This window comes from Dipodomys spectabilis, unplaced genomic scaffold (genome assembly GCF_019054845.1).
Source record: "Dipodomys spectabilis isolate Male_0828 unplaced genomic scaffold, ASM1905484v1 ptg000061l, whole genome shotgun sequence".
In the NCBI taxonomy this organism is placed as follows: Eukaryota; Metazoa; Chordata; class Mammalia; order Rodentia; family Heteromyidae; genus Dipodomys; species Dipodomys spectabilis.
Window position 1 is genome coordinate 3,835,826 of NW_024870738.1, and position 18,506 is coordinate 3,854,331.

The following is an 18,506-nucleotide window of genomic DNA, read 5'->3' on the forward strand; positions in this document are numbered from 1 at the left end:
TAAAATAAGAAATTCTGATTATAATCAGTCTTATGTATTCATTATTTTCTCTATTGCCCCTTCTCTTGAGAAGGTGGTTGAGAAAAACACCTTGTTTAACATAATGATTCCTTCTTCATGTTTTCTTTGCTATCTATACTCTCCCTTGTTTCAAATCAACACATTTATTTTCTCTGTAAAACAGTAGCCATAACTGTCCACTGAGGCTCGTGCAAGGCTTAAGGAACTCCAATTAGTATGTATGCTTAGGTCTTACAGGACCTAGAAATAATGTAATCAATCAGCAATGAACTTCCTACTAACTTTGCATGTAAAGGGTGGAAATTGACTTTACTTTTTGCCTCAACATTTCTTTCTTATTTTCCACCTCTTTACCTCGTCTGTCTGCTCCATACCAAGGCTTCAGGGGTCTAATGACTATTTTTATCAAGAAGCTCACTATATAAAGGTATTTGTTGGAGGTAACCTGGATGTACATAGAATTGTTTTGAAGAAAGAGAGCCCTTTTCTTTGTGGACTTCCAATACTAATTATACAGGATGCCCTGCAAGTCCTTGCTTTCCATGTTTTTATTTTTGGTTGAATTTGAAAGATGATCTAATGAAAGAGGAAAGTAGATGCCAATTAAATTTGTTATTGATTTCTGGGTAGCTTGGGTGAGTCACTATCTTTCAGTAAACAAGAATAAGAATCTATGAACTTAATAAAGGTTATTGGCCAGCTCAAGCCACCTATCACATCCTTTGTCCTCATCCCTCTCATTTTCAGAGTTAAAGTATCACAAACAAAAATGGAGGTAAAAAAATAATGACTGAAAGAAGAGCTTCTGTCAGTTCTGGAATGGAGAAAGATGAAGAAACGCTTGACAAATAATGACCTAGTTAAGCAGGAGCTGGGTGTCAGAGCTAACTTGGGTTTATGAAACCATTAAGTATCTTACTTTGGATGGTTCAAGTCATATAACAATATGACCTTACATAACAGAGAATCTGTTTCACTTCGTATTAACAATTCTGAGACGTGAACTTACTTATCAAGACATTAGCATACATGATTCTTCTTTTTTGCCTATCTTTTCAGGTTATAGTATCTGGCTGAAAGCTTCCCCACTTGTTAAAGTAACTGACAGTTGACCTTCTATAATCCATATCATTTTCTCTAAGTAAAGCTAGTAGACCCTAGAAACAGGGTCACATCTGCAATGTTTTAAGCAGGCCTGTACTAAATTCATTTTCAGTAATACAAAGAATGGTTTCACTTGAACTACTAAGACTTATATCATGAATTGGATTATTCTACTGGACTGCCAAAGTAACATTTTTTTTTAAATAAAGACAGTCTTCAAAGGAAATTTTGTGTTTACTTGTTAGTTTTTCAGAGATAGCGAATAAAGGGGCAAGAGAAAATAGATTTTATAGATGCATCCTTTCATTACACAGAAATAGCTTGCCATATTCAGTTCCTTTGGCTCCAATGACATATAGCCATTGTGGCGATTACAGCTCTGTTACTAAGAATGCTTTTCAATGTGTCTGCTTTAGATGATTTCTTTATTTGTTTATTTACATGTCTAGCCTTTCAAATTTCTTTGAAAAGATACACTCAGTTTTTCACTTCTATTTCTCTACTCCAGTTGGGTACACAATGAATGACCTGATATTTGAGTGGTTGAGTGATGGTCCAGTACAAGTTGCCGAAGGACTGACACTGCCTCAGTTTATCTTGAAAGAAGAGAAGGAACTGGGCTATTGCACAAAACACTATAACACTGGTAAGTAAGTCCTCTATCACATCCTAAACCCAACTGGGCTCCATTGGTTGCTCAGAGTAGATAGGACATATCTTCTTATCTTAACCGATGCACATTTACCAAGCAAATGTAGCTCAAAAACCCCTTGACAGATACAATTCCTATACTCATTGGAATAGATCAGTGAGCACATAAATAATTTCTCCAAAACAAAGACAGAAAAGGAGAGAACTAGCGATCTTTTGTTATTCTCTTGCTAAACATCTGCTGTCAACTGAGTCTGCGGAAAGGTGTAGGAGACCACATTAGGGGTGCAGGAAACAAAGCCTGGCACATTCCTGACACCCATCTTTGTGTTGGATCCTGAGCTCAATTTGCATACCCAGCCTTAGTGGAAGAAAGCAGTAATACTGGGGTTTCATCAACCTGAAAATAGAGCTGTTGTGCTCCACAATCCTGGAAAACAATAGGAGCTTGGATGAACATCATTTAGAAACAACTCATCTGGTCCTAAAGTCATGTGTTATTAGTAGTGCTGATAGACATAGAGGCCATGGATTGGAGATAGTATCAACATGTGGGCATCTGTTGTTGCCTGGAAGATTATACTTCCCAGTAAAGTTGATTTATTTTCCTACAAATGCCTATGATATCACAGAGAAAGTTAATCAAGACATGATGGTTTGTCAAAGTAACTGGTTTGGGTCCTGTGCTGAGCAGACCAGCTTAAAGAGGGGAAAATGTGGGGGGAAGGCAGGAACATCTTCCTCCTCCTAGAAGGATGTTAAAAGGTTAATATCTTTATACTTACTCTTTCACATAGGTGAACTGACATTGTTAACAGTTTTGAGGAAAATTCCACATGTCCTCAAGCAATTACACAAAGGCTAGGGAATTTGTATAATGACTGAAGGGTATATATGGCTTCTAAAAATATACATTTTAGCCAAGCCCTGGTGGCTCACAAATGTAATGTTAGCTGCCCAGGAAGCTGAGATGTGAGGATCATGGTTCAAAGCTAGCCCAGAAGGAGAGTTCATTAGGCTCTTATTGCCAATTAACCACCAAAAATCCTAAAGTGGAATTGTGGCTCAAATGATGGAGCACGAGTTGTGAATAAAAAAGGCAAAAGAACATTCCCAGACCCCGAGTTCAAGCCCTGGTACCTGCACACAAAAATGTACATTTTTCTCTTGAATAAGTCAGTTATTCAAAATTTTTGAGCTCTCCTCTTACCACTAAGGATCAAGTAGTTTTAGTGATAACTTATTATATGATATATCTTAAATGAATTACATGCTATATAGTATATATTATAGGTCCTGTTTTATATGTTATGTAGTGCATATTTATAACGGAAAAATTTTGAATTCTTTACTTCCACTGGCAAGTTTATCAGTCTGAAGTTCTATCTAGAATATTCAGTCTGCCACAAGCATAGATTTAAAAGAAAATGAAATATTCTATATGAAATTAGTTAATAATTCCTTAATTAGTATGTATTAATCTTTAAAATGAGGGTTGTCATTGTTATTCATAAATATAATACCCTTTGATTATGTTCACCCTTTCTCTATTATTCTTTCTTCTCGTCCTCAACCCTCTTTTTCAACTTTCATGCAAAATTTTAATGGATTTCATTAAACAACTTTTGCATGTCCATACAAACCACTTCACTCATATTTTCCTCTGTCCTTTTTCCCCACCCACCTCCTACTGGTTTCCCAGAAACAGTCTCCAGGCTATGTTCATGTCCTAATTTATATCTACATTCCACATAGGAATGAAAACTTGCAGTATTTTTTGCCAGTCTGAATCTAGCCTATTTCACTGAACATGATTTCTAGCTCCATCCAGTTTCCTGCAAACACAAATTTGTCCTTCTTTATAGCTAGGTATTACTCCATTTTCCTATATACCACATTCTGTACACCACATTTTCAAATACAGCACATTTTCTTTATGAATTTATCACTAGATGGCCATCTTGTCTGCTTCCATAGCCTGGCTTCTATGAACAGTACTGCTAATAGCATAGATTTTAGGTATCTTTACTGTATGTGGAATTACATTCCTTTGAAGATGTGCCCAGCAGTGGTATAGCTGGAACATATGGCAGTCCTAGTTTTCATTTTTTTATTATTGTAAAGATATTGTGCAGAGGGGTTCCAGTTACATGAGAAAGGTAATGAGTACATTTCCTATTGAGCATTGTTACCCCCTCCTTTGTTTTTCCCCTACTATCCCTTCCCTCCCAACCTCCCCAACTCCTCCCTGACCCAAGTTGTAAAGTTTGTTTTCAAGATAGTGTCTTCCACATCTCATTGTTATAATGAGTCAATCTGTATCCTTGTTTTCATTTCTTGAAGAAAGGATCCTCCATTTTGATTTCCACAGTGGTTGTACGAGCTTACATTCCCAAGAACACTGTATGAGGGTTATTTTTTCTCCACATCCCCACTAACATTTTATGTTGTTTGTTTCCTTGATGATTGCCATTCTGACTTGGGTGAGATGAAATCTCAGTATTTAGTTTTTTCTAAAACATTTATTAGCGTATATTAGTTGTGCAAGGAGTTTCCCTGTGATATTTCCATACATGTGTACAGTGTAACCTGATCAAACTCTTCTCCTCTTTCTTGACTCCTCATTGCCGCTCTCCCATTTCTTAAATCAATTTCAACAGGATATTCCAGCCATATTTACTCTTATTCACCTTCTTTGGTGGCCATCTTAACTTTTACGGGTACTCCACACTCAAACAGAGTCTGTTTTACATGCCTATCATTCAGAAATTTTGTTCTCATTTTTATTACCTTTATAATTAAAGAATTTTGAATACTTCCTCATATATTGTCTATTTGCACTTCTTTTGAAAACAGAGCAATTTAAGGCCCACTTATTAATTAGAATGTTTGTCCAATGACCCTTCAGGTTACTCATTCTCACATTAGTATTTCTATTAGTAGTCGAATTAAAAAATAATCGAATAGATTATGTCATGAGCATTTTGGATTATCCCCCTAGTTCCATATGAATCTATTTTTAAAATAATGATAAAATAGAATTCTGAAATGGAAAGATCAATTCAAATTATAATTTAAATTATTATTTCTTACTTCTAGGAAAGTTTACCTGCATTGAGGTCAAATTTCACCTGGAACGCCAGATGGGATATTATTTGATCCAGATGTACATCCCTAGCCTGTTGATTGTCATTTTGTCCTGGGTTTCCTTTTGGATAAACATGGATGCAGCACCTGCCAGGGTTGCTCTGGGCATCACCACCGTCTTAACGATGACCACCCAGAGTTCAGGTTCTAGGGCGTCTCTGCCAAAGGTAAGAAAGCTTGCTTGGCGATGAATGAACTGAGAAGTTCACTGAAGTTCTTGTGGGGTAGAGAATTCTGTGAGGACAGAAATTTTGCCATCATTCAAGTATTATTGGACATGTGAGTGCGCTAAAGGGCTGAATTTGAGAGCATTAGGGCTCTGAGGATATAGGGAAATCGTCAAAATCAGCTTGGTTAGAGGAAAACAGGATCTAGATTAAGAGAGAAGAGGAAGGAAGAATACCAGATACATAGCCTGGGGATCTGAAGAAACCCTGGAGTGATTTTGACCTCAGATGTTTATGAGTCATGACACTTGTGGGAATTAGAGTAAGACAAAGGTAGCTTACATTGCATTCTTAACTATTTATTGGTGAGGCTATTGCAATCCAAATGTCCAGTGAAGTAATTTGCAACAATAAAAGTTGAAATTAAGATCTTGGAAGCATCTATAGGAAATGAATGCATAATATTAGGGTGAACAAAATCAGATAGATGTATGTTTGCTAAACCTTAATTCCTTTAGTGGTTGATTGGGTCTTTTTTAATCTTATTTTGATTGGTTATTTTTGACTGACATAGTTACTTAGAGAAGAAATAGTGGACTGTCTCAAAGTTGCAAAATAAAAGAGGAACAGAAATGGTGGCAGGTTAACAGAGATGCATGGGGTGAGTTTCAGGGGCACATACACATTTTGTATCATCGAAAATAATGCTTCATGCAAGACTGTATGATCCATTCTTATGAAAGGCAGGCTGTCTTCATTTGTAAATATTGCTTAAATAAGTAATGATAAATGTACTTCTTGTGTGCTTTCTCCTTTCATAGAGCATAGTGAACCATTGACTTTGATTTTCCAGTTTAGTATTCAGTGTACTCTGTCTCACTCTGGTTGAGCAGTCTCTCCAAAATCCAGTTCCAGGAAATAATTGAGATGTAATCCCTTGCCTTTGCTGGCTTGAGCTTATGCTCAGTTTTGCTGCATTTGACATGATGAGGAGTATTAGATCATGTTCTATATTATCTCCTATGTTTGGAACATAAGATGACAATACTGAGAAGGTCTGTGATTAGAGTATAGGTGGATTAAATAAATACAGGGGAAATAATAATGCAACTTAATCAAGTTCCATGTCTCCAAAGATAAATATTCACTTTTTAATGCCCATAAAGAAACACACAGAGCTGTCTCTGATACCTTTTGCATTTTCTAGAATAACAAATAATATAATGCACTCATGTCATATGTTTACTGGAATACAGATGTCAGAAATATTAACTGCTTTTTCTTCAGCTACATAATCACAGACCAATTTGACTGAATAGAAACCCTAACCTATATTATGCCCCCATCCCAGACACATTCATTTGCTCATGTCTCTGTAGTTTTTAGTTATTGCCATCACTGCATGCCATCTCATTAAACCTCAGGATGCACAACCATATACTTTACAATTTAATAGGAAGATCAAGTATTAGTGACAAACTGTGAACAGATAATGTCAAAATATGAGTTAGCCTTCAACTGCCCATTGCTATGAGCAGAGAAGTCATTTATTATCCCAGAGAGAGCTTGCATTGAAATTCATTTGTTATTCATCTGATGAAGCTATTAGGATTCTGTATCAATAGTCAAAACCATTTCTAACTAAGTGGTCACTGACAAGTGCTCTTTTTATGCAGATGTAATCAAGAGTGCAGATAAGCCAAAAGAGGATATAAATCAAGTCACTGAATACTTAGTTCTGAACTCATGGTTGTTATTCTTTTGCCACTAGCAAGTTTCTCTTCTTCTGTATACTTTTCCTAGGCTGTTACAAACCACGGTTGGCTCTCAAGTGACTGAGAGGAGATATGACTCATATAGATGGTGGTGAGAAACCAAAAGGGGATACAAAATGACTCAGGAAAAATAACAAGTTGACCACAGGCTTACTTATATATCTGCATCCATACCAAATACTCATCTCAATTTATAAACTGTGATCCCTAAACAGATAACTCCACTGTGCTATTTTGTTGAGCTGCTCCAGTGCCTACTGCAACACACGTTTGTACAGAGTAAATGTGCACACTGCAATTTAGAAATGAGGCATGCTAGCCAAGCACCAGGGGCTTATGCCTGTAATCTCAGCTATTCAGGAGGTTGTGTGCATGAAAGTATCAGGGCTACAACTCAGGGCCTCAGACCTCTTGCTTTTTCTTTCTTTTATGGTTAAGGCTAGCACTCTATCACTTGAGTCACACTCCCACTTCCAGCTTGTTGTTGATTAATTGGAGATAAGAATCTACAAACTTCTGCCTAGGCTGGCTTCAAATCATGATCAGCAGATCTCAGACTCCTGAGTAGCTAGGACTACAGGTGTGAGGCATTGGTGCTCAGTGTAAGCAGTCTTAATTTTAGACATTTATTCCTATGAGAACAACTTCATTGATTTTGTTCTTGTTTATATATATACAACACACGGTTCATAGTAGGTGCTTAGTTTAACGGTTAGTGAATTAATGAACGGTATAGAAAATACTTATAGTTCAATGGTATTCCCAGTATAATTTAATTTGTGATTCATCCATCCATAGATTTTTTTCAATTAAAACTCATTGAGTGTTTAATCTGTGCCATGCATCACATTGGGAATCAATCAATAAAGAAAATACAGTACTTACTCTCAGGGGTTTGTAATCTGGTGGGCTAGAAACAGGCATTTGGAATGTTGATTATTAAACAATATGGAATAGGAGGACCTAGCAAGGAGGATGCCTAATCTATTAAGAGAAGGAGGGAGTTATGGAGGGAGGAAAAGAGAAAGGGAGGAAGCAAGAACAGTGTAAGGAAAATGGCCTGGAGGAGGGAAGCTGAGCTGACGCTCTGAAGCATATGAAGTAGGTGAAGGAGGAGGAAATAAAGGTCATTTCAGGCAATGAGGACCTTTTCCTAATAATATTTGGGCTACATTTATAAAATAAGGTTTTGAGAAGGCAATCTGGGCAGGTTTCCAGCAGGTTTCACCCAATTTTAAACACATTTCAAGTAAGAAACTTGTATTTATGGACTCCAACATCGTTTCATGCCTTCCTGCCAACCGAAGCTTTTTATTTTTTGTTTTGTTTTGCTTTCAGAAGTTCAGCCCCTTCCCTAAATACAGGAAATCAAATGCCATAGGTATTTTCCCATTTGAAGCTGTATAATTGGTTTTTAAATATACATCTGTGCCCACCTCCAAGAAGTGGTTCTTCTGGCAAGGTTCTAACCATCTGGAGCATGAAACCCCCACTGGCCGACTAAAGGCTGGGTGTATTGTTGCCTTTTCAAGCTACAGGAAAATATCAGGAGAAATTGAATGGGAGACTGTGACACATTAGTCAGACTTGATATCCAGTAGAGATTAAATAATTGTTTTCCTTCATTCCATGTTTGTTACTGTAGCTGCATGATTTATAGCTACTCTGAAGTACAACTTGAATTCTCATTTGTGACCATAGTCCAGATACTGTGAAGATAGGACAAGCACTGGACAGGGACAGCAGGGAGGTGCAGGTTTGCGGGTGATTCTGACAGGTCCACAACCATTTCCTTGGAGCAAAAATGAAGAGGCAGTGTCTTTAGCCATTATTAACTGTGATGCCCTATTTTCTGCATAAGGAAATTTCCCCTTCATTTTCAGCCATCTGGTCAACTAAGACCAGCTGGAACATTTTAAGCAGCTGCCAGGCCAGGACAGGCGTGGAATTTAAAACAAAAAGAGACCGTAGTCTTCCCATGTCTAGTCTTGCCTTACTCCCCACCAGAATGCTTCTAACTAGAGACTGCAGTGAGAGATATTGTTCAAGCAATAAGAGTGCTAAATACAGGAGTTTTAAATTATGAAGTTGTTTGGATGTCTGTTTTATCACTACAACATAAGGATAATTGCTGCTTGAGTCAGATACATCCTCAGCTAATTGCCATGACTTTGCTAGGTCAGGTGTGTGTGTGTGTGTGTGTGTGTGTGTGTGTGTGTGTCTGTGTGTGTGTGTGTGTGTGTGTGTGTGTGTGTGGCTGGGAATAGTTAAGTTTGATAAATTATCAGAATTTTATGAAATCTTGGATAAAAGATTAAAAAGGAAGAAAGCTAAGCTTCCATAAATTCATCTGTGGGCCTGCTTACTTTTTAGCCAGATGTCTACATACAAGGGAGACTTTATAAACGTTTCCTTCTGACATTTCCTAAACCACAGCAAATTGAAGAGCCATTGATGCAGGAAGTGTGTGATAAAAATATGCAGAGATGACATGTGTGAATTCCCTTGGGACAGAGCTGGTGCATTGCTGGCACTTTAGTTTAAGAATGTTGTTGGGGGGAAAAAAAGAATGTTGTTGGAAAGTTTTGCAAGGAAGTTGACAGTAGAAATCACACAAGCTTTGTTTCTTCTCAAATCCTGGGAAGGCTTATACATTTTTTTTTGATGAGGGTGGCATTTGAGGTCCAGGATTACTTTTGAAATCTTTATTCATTTCAATAAAATTGTCAACTCTGGCTCATACAAGCAAAATGGCTTTTGTCTTCTAAATACTTCACAGTGGGGGGGGGGAGAACTAGTTGTAGAGGATGCAACACAATGAGAGGGACTGTGTTACATGTTCAGGAGACAGCTAAGAAGAGACAGAGATTCTTTCCTTTATAAATGACATGTAAATGAAACTTTTTTGGTAAAAATGACTATGATAATTCCTTTCCCTACTGGCACATCTTTATTTAGCTTCTCTTACGTTGATTGAATACTTGGCCATATGACTTATTCTGGACCGTAGGCTATGGAAAATATGGCATAGATACTTGAAGACTGATTTATAAAGAGATTTGAAAAATGCATATTGAGCAAGCTCTCCCCTCTGTTTTTGTGATCCTTTGACCACCATTCAACAAACAAGGCCAAAGCTAGATAGTTGAATAGAAGATACATGACCCAGTGCTTTCAGTCACCATGGTGACCACCAGCTAACCATCAGACAAATGAGCCCATCAACTACCACTTGACCATAAATAAGGCCAGCCACCACTCTGTGGAACAACAATGATTCATTGCACTTGACCCTAGTTCAAAATCTTGATCCATAAACGGACCCATTGATCCATTTGTCCTTTATAAACAGATAAATGGCCACTAAGTCTTTTGGTAGTTTGTTACATAGCAAAAGGCCACGATGGGATTGGATACAAAGGACTATGGCTGATTAATGAAAGATCTTTGGCCTAATGTGGAATTTCTTGGTAAAAGAGACATGAGGAGGCAGGGCCTGGGATAACTTTCCTTGAAAATAGATGAAGTTTTTCTTTGTAAACAAATTCCATGGCACCACTATGTTTTTGAGGAAATGACTGATATCAACTTTAGTTTCTATGGAACAAGTTTATAGTAGTCTACACAATTTAGCCTGGTGGTGTTCTTTCTTCCTAACTTGCAAACCACTCTTAAGCTACTTCAAATAATTTGGAAATTTTTCTTCATCGTTTTTCTACAAGACATCCCAATGAGGTGATTGTTGAGTGACTACCTCTCTATGAAACATCAGTCAGTGATTGGTGAGTGACTACCTCTCCATGAAACATCAGTCATCACCCCCAAACTAGCAGGCTGCTAGAGTTTTTTTTCTGGGTACATTTCTTTATACTAAATAAACACCTTCAGAGAAACGTGTGTGCTTTCTACATAGGCAGTATAATGCATTCACATTCATTTATCTAAAGGGCATCATATTTATGAATTAGAATATAGATGTGGCATAATAGGAAATATTAGTAAGCTGTCTACTGATGTATTAATTTTCTATTGCTGTATATAGAACAAATTTTATGTATCAGTTCACAGGTCTGTAGGTCTAGAGTCTGCACTGCATGGTTGGGATTTCACGCTCAGGGTCTTCGAAAGCTGAAAGCAACGTGTCAGCAGATCTGAATGGTCCTCTTGAGGTTCCTGGGGGATAATCTGTTCCCATAACCATTCCTGATTTGGGCACAAATCTGAATCTTGCAGCTATAGAGGTTGAAAGTCTCTACTTCCTTGATTCTGGCTGTTAGTTGGGGGTTACTTTTAGTTCATAGACACTATGCACATTCCTTTTCATGCAGGCCTGCAGCGGCGAAGTGAATCCTTCTTCCACCTGGAACCTCTGACTTCCTGTAGACCCAGATTGACAGGGCTCATTAATTAGACCAAACCTGCTTAATAATCACCATACTTTAAGGTCAGCTGATTTGGGATCATATTTATATTTACTACACTCCTTCATAGCAGTACCTAGATTAGTGTTTAGTTTAATAAGCAAACTAGCAGGAATGTTTATCCTAAGGACTGGCAATCGAGTGGGGATTGGGTGTTCAGAATTTTATTGCCCATCTCTGGTTGGTGCAATCCTTTTTAGATGGCCCCCTGCATCCATTTTGCCTTTTGTACTGTATTTTCTAAATATTAGAAAAGTCCTTTTTTAGCCATTCTCTGTTGAAAGTTCTTCTATAGATATCCATCTCACTCAGAGCAAAAATCAGTGTCCTCACTGTGGGGTGCAATGTCAGCCCCTATTCCCTCTTGAATTTCTCTCTCATTGACCTACCTACGTGCTTACTGCTCTAGCCTTGCTAGCCTCCTTGCTATTTCCTGACCATGCCAGGCACTTGCTGACATCTCCAGCCCATTAAAATGGCTTCTGTACCTCCCAGGTGTTTACACCACTAGCTTCTCTGCTTCTTCAAATCTTTATTCATATATTGCCTTCTCAACAAAGCCTTTTCTATTATTGCTCCTAACTTAGCCTAAATCAACATCCTATGTAACTCAACTTTCCAGATCTCTTTTGTTTCTTCAAGGTACTTATCAACTTAGAGGAACATGGCGACTTATTAAATCATACTATGGAGCGGACACTGGTAGGACATGTCTATAATTCTAGCTACTCAGAATGCTGAGACATGAGAATTGTGTTTTGAAGTCATCATGGACAGGAAAGTCTATGAAACTCTGTTCAATCACAAAACATCAAGGTTTAATAGTTTAAATTTGTCTATAGCTGAAGAATATGCATCTTGTAGTCATCTTACAGCTGAAGAAGATACATTCACAAAGTAAGAAATGGAATATTCTCCAAGAAGATCCTATTCTACAAAATAAGTCCCAAACCAAGTCCCAATAAATTTAAAAAATATTGAATTCATCTATATAACTTATTTTTTACAAAGAAATAGAACTACAAATAAAAAGAGATGTAAATTAACTGATAGGCATTTAAACAACCAGGGTATTGATGAACTAATAAGGATATTTAAACTATTTGAAGCAAATGAAATAAAAATATAATATTGCAAAACACGTTAACTTTGATGTAGTAGGTCAAGTTGATCAGCTGATGTGAAATTTTGTCAAAGTAGCAAAGTATAAAATTAACCCACAAACATCAGTAGCTTTTTTGTATGCCAACAATGAGAAGATTGAGACTAAAATCAGGAAAGCAATTCCATTTGTAATAGACTCAAAAAATAAAAATAAAATACCTAGGAATTAACCAAAGATGTGAAGGACCTCTATGATGAAAACTTTAAAAGTCTGTGAGTCTCTTATTTCCAATTCATCAACAAAAATCCAGAAGTAGAGTTATAGCTCAAGTGCTAGAATGCCAACCTTGAATGGAAAAACCACATGAGAACATGAGGTCCTGAGTGTAAGCCTTAGTCCAACACATACGCACGTGCACACACACACACACACACACACACACACACACACACACACACACACAAAGACACACACACACACACACACACACACACACGAAAACTATTATGAATGATGCTTTTTGTATAATATCTGTTTTTCTTAGTGTGACTATAAGCTCCATGTAGCTAAAGATTTTATCTTGCTTGCTGTTTATAAAGCCACTGAGATCAGAGTACAAATTTAACAAATGTTTATTGATTGAATGAGGAATGAACATATACATTTCTGTGTATACATATGTGTGTGCGTGTGTGTGTGTGTGCGTGTGTCAAGAATAAAAAGAACACACATAGCTAGGAGCCTATCTTTCCTTAATAGGTTATTTTTAGTACAGAAAATCCCAGATGTATACATTGTTATTCTACTATAACCTTTTTTTATAATATTTCACTTCTCTGATAGCATCAAATACTGTTTGTTTTAATTTAATTTTGTTGTCAAGGTGATGTACAGAGGGACTGCAGTTACATACATAAGGTAGTGAGTACATTTCTTATCCAACTTGTTACTCCCTCCCTTATTTTTCTCCCAATTACCCTCCCCTAATCCCCCTGTAAGTTGTACAGATCACTTCCAACATAGCGTCTTGTGAGTATCGCTGTTGCATTGATTCCCCCTTTGTCCTTTGTCTCACCATTTTGTCATTCCCCTTCCCTTCCCTAATTCAGACAAATGTATATACCATACCCAGAGTACCAAAATCACATACAGTGACAATTTTCCTATGGTTTATCTCCTGTTGGCATCAAATACTGTTTTATATTCAAATTTCATTGAGAAATATTACTTACAGAGTATGCTAACCAAAGGAATATTTTTTGACTTCTCTACTTTTTGTCTTGTATGCAAGTTTATCTGTTTGGGGAAGGCAAGATGGAGCACAGAAATGGTGGGACAAAGGGTGAACGAATGCAGCACTGATACTCACTAGACACTATGTTGAAAAAGAACTAAATAATTTGTGAGGGAAAAGTGTCGAGAGGGACAAAATGGGAGAAAACGAGGGAAGAGGTGACACTGTCGAAAAAAGAAATGCACTCATGTCCTGGCTTATGTAATTGTAACCCCTCTATACATCACCTTCACAACAATTTTAAAGAGAAAAGAATGGTTTAAATATTAAGACCTCCAGAGAGGATGCTTTTATCTCAGCTTTGCTTCCTCAGTACTCTCACAACTGAGTTAGAGGATTCTTAGTGGTGATGCAGGTACTCCATATCCTTTCTCACTTCCAAGTTTGTTCAGATTGAGCTTATCCTTTGAATTCTGATCGTGGTATCCAGAGGCCTCTTCATTTGGGTGCTCTATAGCATCTCTTCTATGGGACCCCAGATGCCAGAAAATGAGCTCCTTTTTCTTTGTGTTGCAAAACCTGTGTATACTGTTTTCCTCTGATTTTAAGGGGTCATTAAAGACAATCTGCACTATGCAATCTAAAGAATGCATTGGATTGCATTATACGACTTGAAAAGCCACAAGCCTCAAGTTGAAGCAAATTATATGACATGTCTAACACCATATTCATAACCCTAGCTTCTGTGGGTTCCAAAGCCCTCAGATCCACCTCTTCATTTCTAAGTGTTACTTTGCTTAGTTTCCTTCTTGTTACATCCTGGCCTAGAGCTTCTTTCCAGATAGTAGCATGGAGAAATATTCAGGACAAACCTTAGTTTTCTTCCTCACATTTCAAGGATCACTGTCTTGTTTGACTGATGTCTAATACTTTGACAATAATCTTTTCATATATTTCATTCATTTTTTTGTTGATTCAGGATAAAGGGTAGGCCTCATCCCTGTTACTCAATCTTTACCACAAGCAGAAGTCATGGCCATAGTTTTAAATATTGGTCTTAAAAATTTGACATAGAATGTAAGTAAGTTGAATATGATAATTTAGATAAATGAAGTAGTTATCAGAATTGGCATTAATTTGTAAATGCTAAGAATTTACATGTTCTAATCAAGAAAAACTACATTTATTAAAAAGTATTTGAACTCCAAGACTAAGGATATGTTTTTATAAAAGAATTAATCATTGGCATGCATGGATATGAGTACTAATATCCTAATAGAGAAATAAATTTATTTCTTAAAATGTTTCATGTAAATATTTTTTCAAACTGATATATTCCAATGAATATTATAATTGCCGAGTGTTCTAAATCTTTTTATCACACATTGTGGACTGTCTCCCATTCAGCAACTCCTTTTCACATAACCATCTTTATTAATGGTCCATACTTGCTCGGTGAATGCTGTCACAAAGTCATTCATTCACTTTAACTAGGCTCAATTCAATTCAATAAATACTCAAGGTATAACATCTGCATTACACATTAAGCAGGACCAAAGGATTGTTACATAGTTCTTTCATTGTGAGGAATTTATGACCTAGTACAAGTGTCAGAAACAGCCAGCTATGATAACATGATTATAATCCCAGCTTCTCAAAAAAAGGATCACTATTCAAGGCCAGCTAGGACAAAAATTATTGAGACCCCCCCCATCTCAACAAACACTTTGTGATCCCAGCTACACTGGAGGCATAGGTAGGAGGATTATGGTCCAAGTCAGGCCTTGGGCAAACACATGAGACCCTATCTAAAAAATAACTAGAGTGAAAAGGGCTAAGACTGTGACAAGTGGTACTGTGCCTGCCTAACAAGCGTGAAGCCCTGAATTCAAACCCCAGTATAGTCCACCAAATGTCAGAAAACATCATCTGAAAAAGCTAGATAGCAAAGATTTTAGGCTTGTAAGCCATAACTCTGTCACAACTCTCCATCAGTTGTTACATAAAGGCATCAATAGATAATGTATAAAGAAATGGTCATGGCTGTATTCCAATAAAAAACCACTGATCTAGTAAGAAGCAGAGAAGTACAAGCATAGAAGGATATATTTATCCTAAACATGATGAGAAATGAATGTTATGAGATGCTATAGAAGGATCATATGTTATTACTCAGTTTGTAAATAAGATAATGGTAGGGTGGAAGCAGCAACATTTAAGTTGATGTATTAAGATTCAATAGAATTTTAATAAGCAGGAATGATGAGAGAACACCTCAAATAAATAACAAATAGGAGTAGGCACTGAGGTTTGAAGGGAAAAAGTCATTATGCTAAGCCAGTATTCCTATCGCATTCAGGAGTGAAGTAGAAACATAAAGAAACATAAACCCTTTGCACCAATCCACACAGAGCTATTAAACTCCTCTCCTTGCTCTTTTATACCACTCTGTTTTATATTTAATTTTTATATTTCTTGGTTCCTCAACTAGATAATTCTTACCTTTAGGGTAAGAATTCATATCTGAATCTGTAGCACAGAATGGGAGCCAGCAGCCAAGCAAATATACTTGAGTTAATAAATATTAATATCTTAAAATAAAAGTTCATAAGTGGACACATTAACTTCATCCCAAACCACTTGCATTTACTTAATAAACACGGGAGTCCTATAGACATTTAGAAACTAGCCCAGCTATTTCCGAGGTTGAGAGTGGGGGAATCGTAGTTCAAGTATAGCATATACCAAAAGTTCACAAGACCCTATCTCTATCAATAAGCTAGGCAATAGTGATGTGTACCTGTGATGTGAGCTACATGCAAGGTATAGCTAAGAAGTTGTGGCAAAGATGGCTCTGGAGAGAAAATGCAAAGAACCACCTCACAAGTAAATAAATCAATGAAACCCCCACAAAACCAAAAATTCAGGGGACTAAGGGCATACCCCCACTGGTAGAGAACCTGCCTAAGCAAGCATAAGGCCCTCAATTCAAACCCATTACTACCAAAAGAAAGTAGCAGCCCATTTGACAGGACTAGAAAATGTTGACTCTTCACAATGTTATCAACATTATTTTTGTTTTGTTTTGTTTTGCTTTGCTTTGGTTCTTTGTTTCTTTTGAGATAAGACCTCACTATGTTGCCCAGGCTGGCTTAGAAGATGCTACGTAGGCTAGACTGGCCTCAAACTCATGATCCTCCTGGCCTCAGCCTCCAAGTACTAGGGTTACAGTGATATAACCCAGCTTCAAGTTTATTTTTCAACAAAGCTTTTGGTTAGACATCTTTCAATTGTACATAGGTTAATTCCTTTAACCCTCCGTCATTTAGATTTGTCCACAATTAGTAGGCACTTGAAATACAGCTTCTATGTTGCAATTCTCCACAATCTATTTGAAGAAAATCCATGTAGATAAGTACTAGAGCCATATTTTTAATCAAAAGGTTAATTAAATGAATTAATCTTTATATTTGAATACATTTTGCACAGAATTAGGAATAAATAATTTAAATGGGTTAAAATAAAGTCAGTGTTATATTAAAGTGAATATTAAAGCTTAGGAAATGAGTTAAAAACTTATGTGTTCAATTAATTATGTAGCAGCAGACAAAATTGCCTATGGCAAATTTAACCTGAGAAGACGGGAAAGCTGATAAAGTTCTGAAATCCTCCCGGAATCAGTACCTAGATAAAAAGCATTTTGTAAAATGTATAGTATCTCACAAAGACATTGTTTCTAAGTAGTTCTTTAAAGAGAAACACCAAAATGGTTACCATTTAAATGAATCTCCTGAATTACAATAAGAGTAAATAACAGCAGAATTATAAATCAACTTTGTCATCTCCACTGAGAATATGAAAAGCTGGAACCTGACTATACATGTGTGGCATGCAGAAGATGATTCCCAGAATCATATAATGAAGTTTGTAGGCACAGATAGTAATGTCATCCATTAGTAGGATCTGTTTAGGTAATGCTTGTTTATCTGTGAGACTATGTAGATGGTAGCTTATGAGTAGAAATGTTCTTTTATTGGGAAATGTCATCAAATAAGCAAATAAGAATTAAGAGCTAAAGACCATATACCTGTTCAGAAGGAAATGGCTTATATGACCAGGAAATAATGTAGATATCAAAACACAAACACTTTCTCTTATAGTATTTTTAGGCCTAGAAAAGTTACTCTGTTCTTTATTAATTATTAATCAAGTTATGGTCCTATAAGTTGTGTCTTTATGTTGGAAATAACCACTAAGTAGGTGTTTTGAACAGTATGATCTCCATCTCCAAATTATGGGGACTGAATAGTATACTTTGAATGCAAAGAATTACCATGTTTCATTTCCTTTCCAAATACAATAACTACTTCTGGTCTTTTGAGACTCAATTGGCATTGAGTCAAACAAACAAATGCATGTTAGTGATATGTCTGTCAAAAGGAAACAGGAATCAATGGAATGAATTGCCATCCTCCAAAGCTATAACTATTGAAACAACAAAATAAAGTAGTATTGGATTATAATTCAAATTATAAAATATATATCTATGGTCCCATACTGAGACAAATAAAGATAAAAATAAAGATAATTAGGGGAAGATAAATATCTCCGGCAGGATAATTTTCTTAAAAAAATTATGTGGCTGCTTTATCATCAAGGACATAAAGCCTTAACTCTCCACTACTTAAATGAGGGCTTCCCATAATGATTTTGTTCCAAAGAGTAAAGTATACCCATAAAGTAACTTTCTAGTGTAGAAACCTGAAAGAATACTACCTCAGCCAGTGATAAGCCATGTTGACAATATGTATCCTAGATATGATATGACCCAAAATGGAAATTTATGTCTGTGGTCCTGATCCACACCCATAATCTTGGCAT

General features: G+C 36.6%; 1 protein-coding gene across 2 annotated transcripts in view; it reads left to right on the forward strand.

Annotated features, from left to right (window-relative positions):
* The window catches only part of Glra2 (glycine receptor alpha 2), a 134,414-nt gene that overhangs the window by 51,598 nt on the left and 64,310 nt on the right, over window positions 1-18,506 (forward strand). For both annotated transcript variants that reach the window (XM_042680519.1, XM_042680520.1), the window contains exons 6-7: window positions 1,634-1,771; window positions 4,876-5,090. In XM_042680519.1, coding sequence (XP_042536453.1) covers window positions 1,634-1,771; window positions 4,876-5,090 — 353 coding nt within the window. The remainder of the gene's footprint in view (window positions 1-1,633; window positions 1,772-4,875; window positions 5,091-18,506) is intronic.